This window comes from Narcine bancroftii, chromosome 3 (genome assembly GCF_036971445.1).
Source record: "Narcine bancroftii isolate sNarBan1 chromosome 3, sNarBan1.hap1, whole genome shotgun sequence".
NCBI lineage: Eukaryota > Metazoa > Chordata > Chondrichthyes > Torpediniformes > Narcinidae > Narcine > Narcine bancroftii.
Genome location: NC_091471.1, coordinates 168,190,498 through 168,204,083, shown reverse-complemented (window position 1 = coordinate 168,204,083; position 13,586 = coordinate 168,190,498). Strand labels below are relative to the sequence as shown.

The 13,586-nt window shown below is 38.5% G+C and overlaps 1 protein-coding gene across 7 annotated transcripts in view; it reads right to left on the bottom strand.

Moving 5' to 3' along the window:
• The window catches only part of sgms2a (sphingomyelin synthase 2a), a 138,818-nt gene that overhangs the window by 24,936 nt on the left and 100,296 nt on the right, over positions 1 to 13,586 (bottom strand). For all 7 annotated transcript variants that reach the window (XM_069925763.1, XM_069925760.1, XM_069925767.1 and 4 more), the window contains one exon: positions 413 to 588. In XM_069925763.1, coding sequence (XP_069781864.1) covers positions 413 to 588 — 176 coding nt within the window. The remainder of the gene's footprint in view (positions 1 to 412; positions 589 to 13,586) is intronic.

The window sequence follows — 13,586 nt, the reverse complement described above, 5'->3', positions numbered from 1 at the left end:
TTATACATTCATTAAATTATCCTGATGAAACATGTAATAATCAGAGTTTGAAAAAAACCTTAAAAACCAAGTGCACATGCATTTACTAATTTAAGTTTTCTCTAAAACTGAGGACCTAAATCCAAATGCTTCGGGGCCAAGATATTACTACCTTTTAAAGTGGTGGTGTGGCTCACTCTAAAAATAAAAGAGAATGTTATTTCAGTGATGTTGAAATTACATGGGAGCCAAATTGGGCAAAGGTCCACTACTCTTGATTTCAATATTGAACAGGAAGGATAAAGTGTAGCAAGGAATTAGAGAGGACGGGATAGGTTGGAAAAAGAAAAACAAACGTTTTCATTTTGCTGTCATGGTTTGCTTGAAAGTGTGATAAAACCTTAAATGTATTTGAGATCCATCAGAAACTCACCGGAATATTGGCCATTGTATGGTACCACCAGAAGAGTCTTGACGTAATGTAGTAGGCCACTAAAACATCCACAGTGTAATGTTCATGGGCTATTAGGATGCATACAATTCCTACTGTGCTGAGAAGCCAGCAGATCCACAGATACCAAGAGTACCACCATGACCTACGTGGGGAATCTGTGGAAACCAAAAGCAACAGTTGTTATAATTTGAACCACTGCATTTATGCAAATAAAAAATCCACGGGCCAGTGTTTTATCTTTGCTGCCTGGGTGCTTTATATGTCTTTTACATGACTAAAACTTTACAAGTCCTATGACAGGCATTCAATCCAGTGAACAAGGTTAGAAAGCATGGAGTAAAACACAATGCTGGAGAAACTCAGCAGGTCAAATAGTGTCCATAGAGTAAAAATACAAAAATACATAACCCACGACTTGGGATGAGCCCTTCATCAAGGCATGGAAAAACGGAGGAGTCACGTGATGGAGTAGTGGCCGGTCGGGGAACTCCAGCCCTCTCCGGAAAAGTTTTAAAAAAACACAGAAAACACAAAGGCACAAACGCAAAAATTAAAATAAAGTGAAAGTAAAGGTGGGAAAAAAATGGCAGCGAAGAAAGAAAAGTCGAAAGCAATGAGAAGAAGAAAGGACGTCGGAAGAAGAAGGTGAAGGCCTTACCTGTCCGAGGAGGCCTGCCACGGAGAGAGAAGCCCGCTCCCTAAGTTCAGTTGAAGTCCCGAGCTCGGGACTACAAAAATGGCTCGCAGAGCCAAGCAAAAGTGCGCAACTGCGCATGACAAAAAAAAAGACGGGAGGGGGGACCAGCTGAGGAGTCGATCTCCACAGCTGAGAATGACAGCTGCAACACAACAACAGGAAGAGAACATAGAAAACAACGAGAACAAGAAAGAAGAGAGTAAAAAGAAAACAAGGAAACAACAGATGACCAACCCAGAGGAAGAAGAAGAAGAAGAACACAGAGAAATGGAAGAAGAAGGGAAAGGCAAGACAATGGATATATTTTTTTTAAAGAATATATGGAATCAGTAAAAGAATGGCAATCACAAGAATTTAGTGAAATAAAAAGAAGAATTAAAAGTACAGAAGAAAAAAATGAATAGATTAGATATGGTCACGTCAGATATAGGAAAAAGAGTGGACAAGGTGGAAGAACGAGAAACAGTCGTAGAAATGGAAGTAGAGGACTTAAAAAAGAAATTAGAAGAATCTAATAAAAAAAGTTAAAGAGACACAAGAGCTGTTAGCTCAGAAGATAGATATAATGGAAAATTATAATAGAAGAAATAATATAAAGATAGTAGGCCTTAAGGAAGATGAAGGCAAGAATATGAGAAAATTTATAAAAGATTGGATCCCCAGGGTCCTAGGAAGACCAGAATTACAGGAAGAAATGGAAATAGAAAGGGCACATAGAACATTAGCCCCGAAACCACAGCCACAACAAAAACCAAGATCCATTCTAGTAAAATTCCCAAGATATACAACAAGAGAAAATATATTGGAGAAAGCAATGTAGAAAATAAGAGAAGACAAAAAGCCACTTGAATACAAAGGTCAAAAAATTTTTTTCTATCCAGACATAAGTTTTGAACTCCTGAAGAAGAGAAAGGAGTTTAATACAGCAAAAGCGATCCTATGGAAAAAAGGATATAAATTTATGCTAAAGTCCCAGCGGTACTTAAAATAGTTATTCCAGGGCAGCAAAACAGACTATTCTCGGATCCGGAGGAAGCATGAAAATTTGCAGAACAAGTTCAAAACAGACAGAGAGATTAAGACATGTAACGAGAGTAAAAATGACCACGAACTATATGTATGGTTGTATATATATATATATATATATATATATATATATGTATAGATAAGAATAAATAAGGGAAAGAAAGGGAAGAGAGGAAGTAAGGAGGGAATTAAGAGAGTGACCTTTGTTATATATGAAAATTAAAATCTTTTCTGGGGGGGCTGGGTGGGGAGGAGTTATGGTCACTGCGAAATCAGTTGACGCTTGCGAGTGAATTCGCAAATCCAAATGGAGAGGGGAGATGTGGTGGCCCGACAAGGGATAAAGGGCAACTCAGGAAGGGCAGGGGATAGTGGGGTTAAAGAAATTTTAGATAGGAGAATAAGGGAAATATTTGATGTTTTAGAAATGTTGTCTTATAAAGTGTTCAAAATAAGAAAACAGAAATGGATAAGAAGGAAAGTTGATGAGGAAATGGAAAGGAAAGATAAACAAAGTATGAAATGGCTACGTTGAACTATATGACTTTAAATATTAACGGAATACATAACCAAATCAAAAGGAAGAAACTGCTAAATTTACTGAAAAAAGAAAAAATTGATATAGCATTCGTGCAAGAAACACATTTAACTGAAATGGAGCACAAGAAATTAAAGAGAGATTGGGTAGGACATGTAACAGCAGCGTCATATAATTCAAAAGCTAGAGGAGTAGCTATATTAATCAGTAAAAATGTACCAATTAAAATAGAAGAGTAAATAATAGATCCAGCAGGGAGATATGTAATGATAAAATGTCAGATATATTCGGAGTTTTGGAATTTACTCAATGTATATTCACCTAACGAAGAAGATCAAAAATTTATGCAAGATATTTTTTTGAAGATAGCAGACACGCAAGGGAACATAGTAATAGGAGGGGATTTCAACCTTAATTTGGATTCAAACATGGATAAAACTGGGAAAAAAATTAACAGAAAGAACAAAGTAACCAAATTTATAATTAAATCGATGCAAGAAATGCAACTTTTGGATATATGGAGGAAACAACACCCACAGGAAAAGGAATATTCATATTATTCGTGTAGACATAAAACATACTCAAGAATAGACCTATTCCTGTTATCAGCTCGTATGCAAGACAGAGTAAGAAAAACAGAATATAAAGCTAGAATATTATCGCACCACTCACCCCTGATATTGACAATAGAGTTAGAGGACATCCCTCCAAGAATGTATAGATGGAGATTAAACTCCATGCTACTTAAAAGGCAGGATTTTAGAGAATTAATTGAAAGACAAATTAAAATGTACTTTGAAATAAATACAGAATCAGTGAAAGATAAGTTTATACTATGGGACGCAATGAAAGCGTTCATCAGAGGGCAAATAATAAGTTATGTAACCAAGATGAAGAAGGACTGCAATCAGGAAACAGAGCAGTTGGAAAGGGAAATAGTAAATATAGAAAAAGAATTAGCAATGAAGGAAGACACAACTAAAAGAAGAAAATTTGCAGATAAAAAAATAAAATATGAAACACTACAAACATATAAGGTGGAGAAGAACATATGAAGACAAAACAGAAATATTATGAACTAGGAGAAAAAACACACAAAATTCTAGCATGGCAGCTTAAGACAGAACAAACTAAGAGAATGGCATTGGCATCAAGGAAAAAAGACAAACAAATCATATAATCCAACGGAGATTAATGAAAACTTCAGAGAATTCTACAAACAATTATACCAAACTGAAAACGAAGGGAAAGAAGACAAAATAGATGAATTTTTAACCAAAATTGAACTACCAAAATTACAAATAGAGGAACAAAATAAATTAACAGAACAATTTGAAATAGTAGAAATACAAGAGATAATAAAAAAAACTACCAAATAATAAAACACCAGGAGAGGATGGATTCCCAATAGAATTCTATAAAACATTTAAAGATTTATTAATTCCTCCCCTCCTGGAAGTAATCAACCAGATTGATAAAACACAAAGCTTAGCAGATTCATGCAAAACAGCAATAATTACAGTAATACCAAAGACAGGGAAAGATCCACTTGCACCAGCATCATATAGACCAATATCTTTACTTAACACAGATTATAAGATAATAGCTAAACTATTAGCAAACAGATTAGCCGACTATGTACCAAAAATAGTAAATCTAGACCAAACTGGATTTATTAAAAAAAGACAAACAACAGACAATATTTGTAAATTTATTAACTTAATTCATGCAGTAGAAGGGAATAAAGCTCCAACAATAGCAGTTGCTTTAGACGCAGAGAAGGCCTTTGACAGAGTAGAATGGAATTATTTATTCAAAGTATTACAAAAATTCAGTTTACCAGAGAAGTATATTAATTGGATTAAAGCATTATATAAGGGGCCATTGGCGAAAGTGACAGTAAATGGATATATATCAAAGCAATTTAACTTATGCAGATCAACAAGGCAGGGATGTTCACTATCTCCCTCACTGTTCGCGTTAGCTATAGAACCACTAGCAGAACTGATAAGAACAGAAAATAAAATAAAAGGGATAAAAATAAAAGACAAGGAATATAAAATCAGTTTATTTGCAGATGACGTTATAGTATACTTAACAGAACCAGAAATATCAATAAAAGAATTACATAAGAAATTGAAGGAATATGGAGAAGTGTCGGGTTACAAGATTAACGCAAATAAAAGTGAAGCAATGCCAATGAATAATGCGGATTTCTCAAAATTTAAGAAGGAATCACCATTCAGATGGCAAATGCAAGCAATACGATACCTAGGTATACAAATAAATAAAAACCTTGGTCATCTATATAAACTCAATTATTATCCACTAATGAAAAAATTACAGGACGACTTAGAGCATTGGAAATACTTACCACTAACACTAATAGGAAGGATAAACTGTATTACAATGAACATTTTCCCAAGGATACAATACCTATTTCAGGCATTGCCAATACACTTGACGGAGAAATTCTTTAAGGAGTTAAAGAAAATAATAAGGAAATTTTTATGGAATGGGGGAAACCGAGGATAGCACTAGATAAATTAACAGAATGGTATAAACAAGGAGGCTTACAACTGCCAAACTTTAAAAATTGTTATAGAGCCGCACAATTAAGATACCTATCAGATTTTTATCAAACAAGGGAAAAGCCAGATTGGAGTAGATTAGAACTAGATAAAATAGGGGAGAAGATACCTGAACATATATTATATAAATGGGATGAAAAATTGGTACAACGTAGGAATTCTCCAGTATTACATCATCTGCTCAATATTTGGGAGAAGATTCATGTAGAAAGGAATAAAACAAATTACCAATTACCAAAACTAATACTGACGCAAAATCAGCTAATCCCTTTTACAATAGATAACCTTTCCTTTAGAGAATGGGAGAAAAAAGGGATCAAAAGAATAGAAAATTGCTTTTCAGGAAATAAATTATTATCCTTTGAACAAATAAAGGATAAATATAATATAACTCAAGATACAGTGTTGGCATACTACCAACTGAAATCCTACTTGAAGGACAAATTGGGAAGCAGTCTGAGGTTACCAGAGGGAAGTAATTTTGAATATGTGATTACAGACACAATGATAATCAAAAAATTTATAACAAATATGTATATTAAACTGCAAGAAAAGGAGAATGAGGAAACAAATAGTAAAACTAAACAAAAATGGGAACAAGGTTTAAACATAAAGATAAAGAAGGAAGCATGGGAGAAGTTATGCTCTGGAACTATGAGAAATACAATAAACACGAGGTTACGTATGATACAATATAATTGGATACACAGGCTATACATTACACCTCAAAAGTTAAATAAATGGGACCCAACAGTATCTGACAGATGTTTTCGCTGTAAAAAGGAAATGGGAACAACAATTCATGCAATTTGGACATGTGAGAAAGTGAAAAAATTTTGGGAAGATCTAAACCAGATATTAAATAAAATCACAAAAAGCAATATACCAAAAACCCAGAGATCTTCCTCCTAAGAAACATAAAAAACAAAGAATTTGGACTTGATTTGGATGGTGCACAAAAAAGATTTGTTAGGATAGCCCTAGCTGTAGCAAAAAAATGTATTATGTCAGCCTGGAAATTAGAAGATAACTTGAGAATACAACAATGGTATATAGAAATGGATAAATGTATTCCACTAGAAAAAATAACATATAATTTAAGAAATAATATTACAATATTTAAATAAATATGGGAGCCATACATGAAACACAATAGAGAAAACCTACCGGGGACATCTACCACCTAAAATGACAGAAGGAGAAGGAAATGAAAAGAATTGACTCAGTGGAACTTCTTGTTTATTTTTATTGAGTGACAACATTGTTTGACGGGTTTAATGTATCTTAGATTCTGTGCTTTAAATGAATGGGAGGGGAGGTAGGGAGGGTGGGATGGGAAGAGGGGGGGGGGAGAAAATAACACTGTATATATTTGAAAAGATAAATGTATGTATCTTGATCAATGTGGTTTATAGTGTGAAAAATAAAAAAAATTTAAAAAAAGGCATGGAAAAATGTCAGCAGGCATCTGAATAAAAAGGTAAGGAGGAGCATGTAGCAAAGGCAGGAGTAATAGGTGCAGAAGGGAGGAGGGATGGTAGGTGAATAGAGAGGGAAGTGGGTTGTGAGCTGAGGGAAAGAAGATGGGGGGGGGGGGTAGGGAGATCAGGTTAGCAGAAACTGGAACAGTCTATGTTAATCACCCACCACCCAGAATCAGAATTTATTGTCATGAACAAGTCATGAAATTTGGTGTTTTGTGGCAGCATCAGAGTGAAAACATACAATTTATAACCATCTCAGGAACAATGAATATATATAAAAAATAGTGCAGAAAAAGTAAGGCAGTGCCTTTTGTTTCATTAATTATTCAGGAACTGGATGGCAGTGGGGAAGAAGCTGACCTTGTGCCGTTGAGTGAAGAGGGCATGTCCTGGGCGGTGGGGTATTTTTGAGGATAGAGGCTGATTTTTTTAAGACACCGCCTCATATAGATGTCCTTGATGGAGTGAAGTCTGATGCCTGTGATGTCACAGGCTGAGTTAACAACCCTCTGGAGTTTATTCTTATTCTGAGAGTTGGCGCCTCCATACCAGAGAGTGATGCAACCAGCCAGAATGCTTTCCATAGTACACTTGTTGAAATTTACGAGAGTCTTTAGTGACATACCGAATCTCCTGACACCTCACAAAGTATAGCCATTGGCGAGCCTTCTTTGTGATTGTATCAATGTAGAGGATGTTGACATCCAGAAGTTTGAATTTCTTCACCCTCTCCACCACTGAGCTCTCAATGAGGATTGGGTCATGTTCCTCTGACTTCCTCCTGAAGTCCACAATCATCTCCTTGGTTTTGCTGACATTGAGCTCAAGGATATGGTAGATAAACTATTCAACGAACTGATCTATCTCCCTCCTGTACTCTTCCTCATTGCCGTTTGTGATTCTGCCGACAACTGGTGTCATTCGCAAACTTGTAGATGGGATTGGAAATGAGTAGAACAGTGAGCTAAGCATTAACATCGTCTTTCCCGGTTTCTGCCAACCTACTCTCCCTTCCCCCCCACCCCTCCCTTCCCTGCCCTCTGTCTTCTTTCCCTTAGCTCTCTAACCTTTTCCCTCTCTATTACCTCCAGTTTTTGCTTCCATGCTCCTCTTCCTCCCCCCCCCCCATGCCTCCCCCCTTTCCTTTTTATTTGGATGCTCAAAACGTAGGTTCTGTATTTTTACCTTTGCTAAATAAAGGACACTCTTTGACCTGCTGAGTTTCTCCAGCATTGTGTCTTTACCATTGTCTGCAGACTTTAGTGTTTTACTTTAGAAAGCATGGAATTTTAGATTTTGAACTGACATGAATTGAAAATTGAGGTTATTGTACAGAAAACAAAGTGGGATTAACCTACCTACTAATCGAGAAACTTACAGGCCAGGGTAAAGGTTTTAGTTTTACAATTTTCCTGAATTTACTCGACATAGAAGATGACTGCATGGAGCCTTGGCATCTGTCCAATGGGCAGAGGTGGTTGTGTTAGGAAAGCAGTTTTAAAATTGAACAGATTGACCTTGAAATTCATTTGTGCTGGTTAGTGTTGAAGCCTTGTTACATAATTGATTATTTCTATTTCCAAAACTCCCAGTAGATTACACAATTCATTAACAGGGGCTCAGATTCAGGAATGCTCAGCTCACTGCCTTAATGCTGCCATAGGAACAGTGGGCATTACTGGTCAAATTCTCACTGGTCTTGGCACTTACACAAACCAGAGAGAGCAATAACTGCCTCTAAAGGCGCAGACACTAAACATAACCAGTGCTCTTCTTCCAGATTCTGCACATTGCTGTTCATTTCACTGTGGTTGCCCCATAGATTCCAGAAAACAGAGAGTCCATTTCTGGAGGTCCCTGAGAGACTTCAAAGGTCTTGACAATATCACCCAATCAATGGATGTCCCCTGTTCAAAGAGGCTGGAGAGGCAAAGGGTAAGAAGAATGCACAGCAACAGGCCATTTGGCCCACCATGTCTGTACTGACCATGATGCCAAATTAAACTGCCCCTACTTACCTGCAGACAGTCTGTATTCATTATTCCCCGCCAGTTAGTGTGTCTGCCTTTTAACTATTGCTCTAATATCTGCTATACCACTTCCCCTGAGAGTGCATTCCAGGCTGGCCTTCCAAATTATCTTAAGCTTTTCCCCTCTCCATTTTTGTCAAGAGCCGATTTCAAACACAAGGGAAAGGATGTTGCTTTGAACAGAGGCAGACACTTTTCCACTGTAATACAGAACTATTAGCTACCCTGACTGAGAACCTTCAGGACTATGGTCAGGTGTTCTTACAGGAACTTCCAGAGAGCTGTCTCTCAGTGTTTAGTGCAGTTTCTGTACACCTGCATCTCTGGTGGTCCGCAGTGCAGATAAGTATCTGTAACCCATTCTGGCTTGCTCGCGAGGGTGGATTGAGATAGACAAAGTGTTGTCTGGAGGAACAGGAACAATCTATCAGAGACCAGAAAACCCAGAAATATAGTATCAAATAGCAAATGAAGTCTGGAATCATCCTGAGGCAGTGTGACATGGTTTCGTCGAGTATCTGTGGTAGCCAAGAGATGTCTTTTATATGCTCATGTGCTACATTTACAGCAGTTCAAGATCTAGACATATGGGCACAGTAATTCACTTTTGGCTACATCATTCTGTTTGATGATGAAAGAGGCACTGTTGTGTAAGTAGTCTGCAAAGCAGTGTTGTGCAACATCTGATTATGAAAGTTAATTCACAATGGTTGAATCTTTAAACAATATTCAATTTGAGGCCAAGATCAATATAAACTGCTTTAGAACCATAGAACCTTACAACCCCGAAACAGGCCCCTCTAGCCCTTCAAGTCTGTGCCGAAACATTATTCTGCCTGGCCCCACTGACCTGCACCCAGTCCATAGCCCTCCATACCCATCCCTTTCATGTGTCTGTTTTAATTCTTCTTAAAATGTTAAAATTAAGCCTGCATTCACCTCTTCAGCTGGAAGCTCATTCCACACTCCCCCACTCTCTGTAAAGAAGTTCCCATTCTTGTTCCCCCTAAAATTTTCCCATTTTACCTTTAACTCATGTCTCTGGTTTATATCTCATCTACCCTCAGCCTACCTATATTTACTCTGTTTATCCCCCTCATAATTTTCTCCCCTCACTCTTCTATGCTCCAAGAATAAAGTGCTAACCTGTTTAACCTTTCCATGTAAATCCATTCCTGAACTCCAGGCAACATCCTAGTAAATCTTCTCTGCATTCTTTTTATCTTATTGACATCCTTCTTGTAGATAAGTGACCAAAACTGCACACAGTATCCCAAATTTGGCCTCACCAATGTCTTATATAACCTTACCATAACATCCCAGCTCCTATACTCAATACTTCTATTTATAAAGGCCAATATGCTAAAACCTCTCTTTACAACCCTATCCACCTGGGAATAACGTATCTGTATTCCCAGATCCCTCTGTTCTGCCACACTCCTCAGTGCCCTATGATTTACTGTGCATGTCCTACTTTGGTTTGTCCTTCCAAAATCAACACCAAACACTTACCTGCATTAAATTCCATTGCCATTTTTCAGCCCATTTTTCCAGCTGGTCCAAATCCCTCTGCAAGCTTTAAAAGTCTTCATCACTGACCACAACACATCCAATCTTTGTCATCTGCAAACTTGTTAATCCAATTTACCACATCATCCAGATCATTGATATAAATGACAAACAACAATGGTCACAGCACTGATCTTCGAGGCACACCAATAGTCACAGGGCTCCTGTCTGAGAAGCAATCATCCACTACCACCCTCTGGCTTTTCCCATCCAGACATTGTCATATTCATTTTCTACTTCTCCATGAATACTGAGCATCTGACCCTTCCTGATGAGTCTCCCACACGCGACCTTATCAAAGGCCTTACTAACATCCATGTAGGTAAAATTCACAGTCATTCCTTCATCAAATTTTCTGCTAACCTCCTAGAAAAACTCTGTAAGATTGGTTAAACATGACTTACCACGCACTGAACCATGTTGACTATCCTTAACCAGTCCCTGGCTATCTGATTTCTTGGAACACCTTTGAATAATTTGTCTACTACTGATCTCAGGCTCTCTGCCCTAATAATTACCTGGGTTAATTTTGGAGCCTTTTTTAAACAATGGAACAACGTGAGCTACCTCCAATCTTCTGGCCCCACAGCCATGGCTAAGGCCATTTTAAATATTTCTGCACTAACCTCCCTCAAGGTCCGAGGGAATATCTTTTCAGGCCCTGGGGATTTATCCATTCTTATTTGCTTCAAGACAGCAAGCACCTCCTCCGTCTTGATTTGTGTGAGTTTCCTGAGTAAATATTGATGCAAAAAATCCATTTATTATCTCCCCCATCTCTTTTGGCTACACACATAGCCGACCACTTTGATTTACAAGGGGACCAATTTTGTCCCTCACTATCCTTTTGCTCTTCGTATACTTGTCGAAACCCTTAGGAGTTTCCTTCACATTGTCTATCAAAGCAGCCTCATGTCTTCTTTTAGCCTTCCTGATTTCTTTCTTGAGGTTTTCTTTGCATTTTGTACTCTCCTCAAGTACCTCATTTGCTCCATTTTGCCTATATCTACTATACACCTCGCTCTTCTTCTTCTGCACTAGATCCAAATATCCCTTTAAAAAAAAAAGGTTCCTTTTGCCTGCTAACCTTGTCTTTGACCCTGATAGGAACATACGATCTCTGTACTCTCAAAATTTTACCTTTGAAGGTCCTCCACTTACTTTGCACATCCTTGCCCAAAAACAACCTATCCCAAACCACACATTCTAGATTCTTTCTCATTTCCTCAAAATTGGCCTTTTCCAATTTTGAATCTCAACCCAAGGCCCAGACCTATCCTTCTCCAAAATTAATTGAAATTAATGGCATTTTGATCACTTGTCCCAAAATATCTTCCCTGACACATACTGTCACCTGTCCTTTTTCATTCCTTAACATTGAGATTCAGTATTGCGCTCTCTTTAGTTGGTACCTCAATATATTGATTTAGAAAACTTTCCTGATCATATTTGACAAACTCCAAGCCATCCAGCCCTTTTAGAGTAAGGGAGTCCCAGTCAATATGTTGAAAATTAAAATCTCCTACTATCACAACCTTATGTTTCCTGTAGCTGTCTGATATCTCTCTACAGATTTGCTCCTCTAACTCTCATTGTCTATTGGGTGGTCTTTAGCCCCTTTTCCACTGGCACCCTGTCCCAGGAATTAACTGGGAATTTACTGGGACAAGGTCCAGTGGAAAGGGAACATTGTCCAAACACCGGAATCAAATGATGTCATTTCACTCCGAGGATTAACCACCTCTACCCTTACTCATATCCCGTGTTTGCTGACAGCAACGAGCTGATAAAACCAGTGGAAAAGAGATAGCAGAAAGACACCCATTTCCAGTTGAAGGTAGAACACTCCAATCCCCGAGATGAGAGTGTTCAGTGGAAAAACAATTAGTGTCCTAGTTAAGGGTGGCCCAGTGGAAACAATACAAAGAGCTTCCTGAATGTGGTCATATCTTTACCATTTCTCAGCTCCATCCAGAAAGTTTTAGTGGGCGAGCCCTCTGGTGTGTCTTTCCTGAGCACAGCTGTGATATATTCCCTGATGAGCAATGCCACTCCTCCTCCTCTCATTGAGCTCCCCCCAACCATTCTGTCTCATCTGAAGCAACTGAAACTTAGAGCATTGATCTTCCAGTTCTGCCCTTCCTGCAACCAAGTTTTATTAATGACAACGTTCATAATTCCACATGCCAATCCACACTCTGAGCTTGTCTGCCTTTCCTGCAATACTCCTTGTATTGAAATATATGCAACTGAGAACATTTCTACCATTACAAACCATTGACTTCTAACATTACATGCAATTTTCACATAATCTTTTCCCTCCTCCACTCCTCTAACTGCTCTGTCATTCTAGTTCCTAAAACCTAGCAAATCCAGGTTAGACGCCCCGGAACAGCACTAGCAAACCTTTCTGCAAGGATATTAGTCCCCCTCCAGTTCAGATGCAAACTGCCCTGTCTGAACAGGGTCCAGAAAACTGAAGCCCTTCCTACTGCACCATGATTTAGCCACATGTTAAGCTGTATTAACCTCTTATTTCTAACCGCACTGGCATGAGCCATGGGTAACAATCAAGAGATCACAATCCTTGAACCTTATTCCTTACTCTCCTTGCAGGACCTCTCACCCTTCCTACCCACATCATTGGTTCCTACATGCTCCATGATATCTGGCTGCTCACCATCCCTCCTGAAAGTTCCGTGAACTCGATCTGAGATATCTTGCGCCCTGGCACCAGGGAGACAACATACCATCCGGAATTCTGGATCACTTCCACAGAACCTCTTAACTGTCCCCCTAACTATGGAATCCCCTGTCACTGCAGCTCTCCTCTTCTCTTCCCTTCTCTTCTTAGCCACTAGACCAGACTCTGTCAGAGATCTGGTTGCCATGGGTTGACAATCAAACAATATCCAAAATGGTATTCTTGTTATTGAGGCAAACAGCTATAGAGTGCCCTGCACTACCTGCCTGTTCCCTTTCCCTCTCCTGACCCTCACCCATCTATCCTCCTCCTGCCTTCTCAGTGTGATAGCATCCCTGTAACTCCTGTCTATCATCCCCTCTGCCTCCTGAATGATCTGAAGTGCATCAAATTCCAGCTCCCTTAACTTGGTTTGTCATCTGGAGGCGCTTCTCACAGATAAAATCATCAGGTTTACTGCTTCATTCTGCAAGAGGAGCATTCCCTACATTGGCTGCCATTCCTACTGTGTATG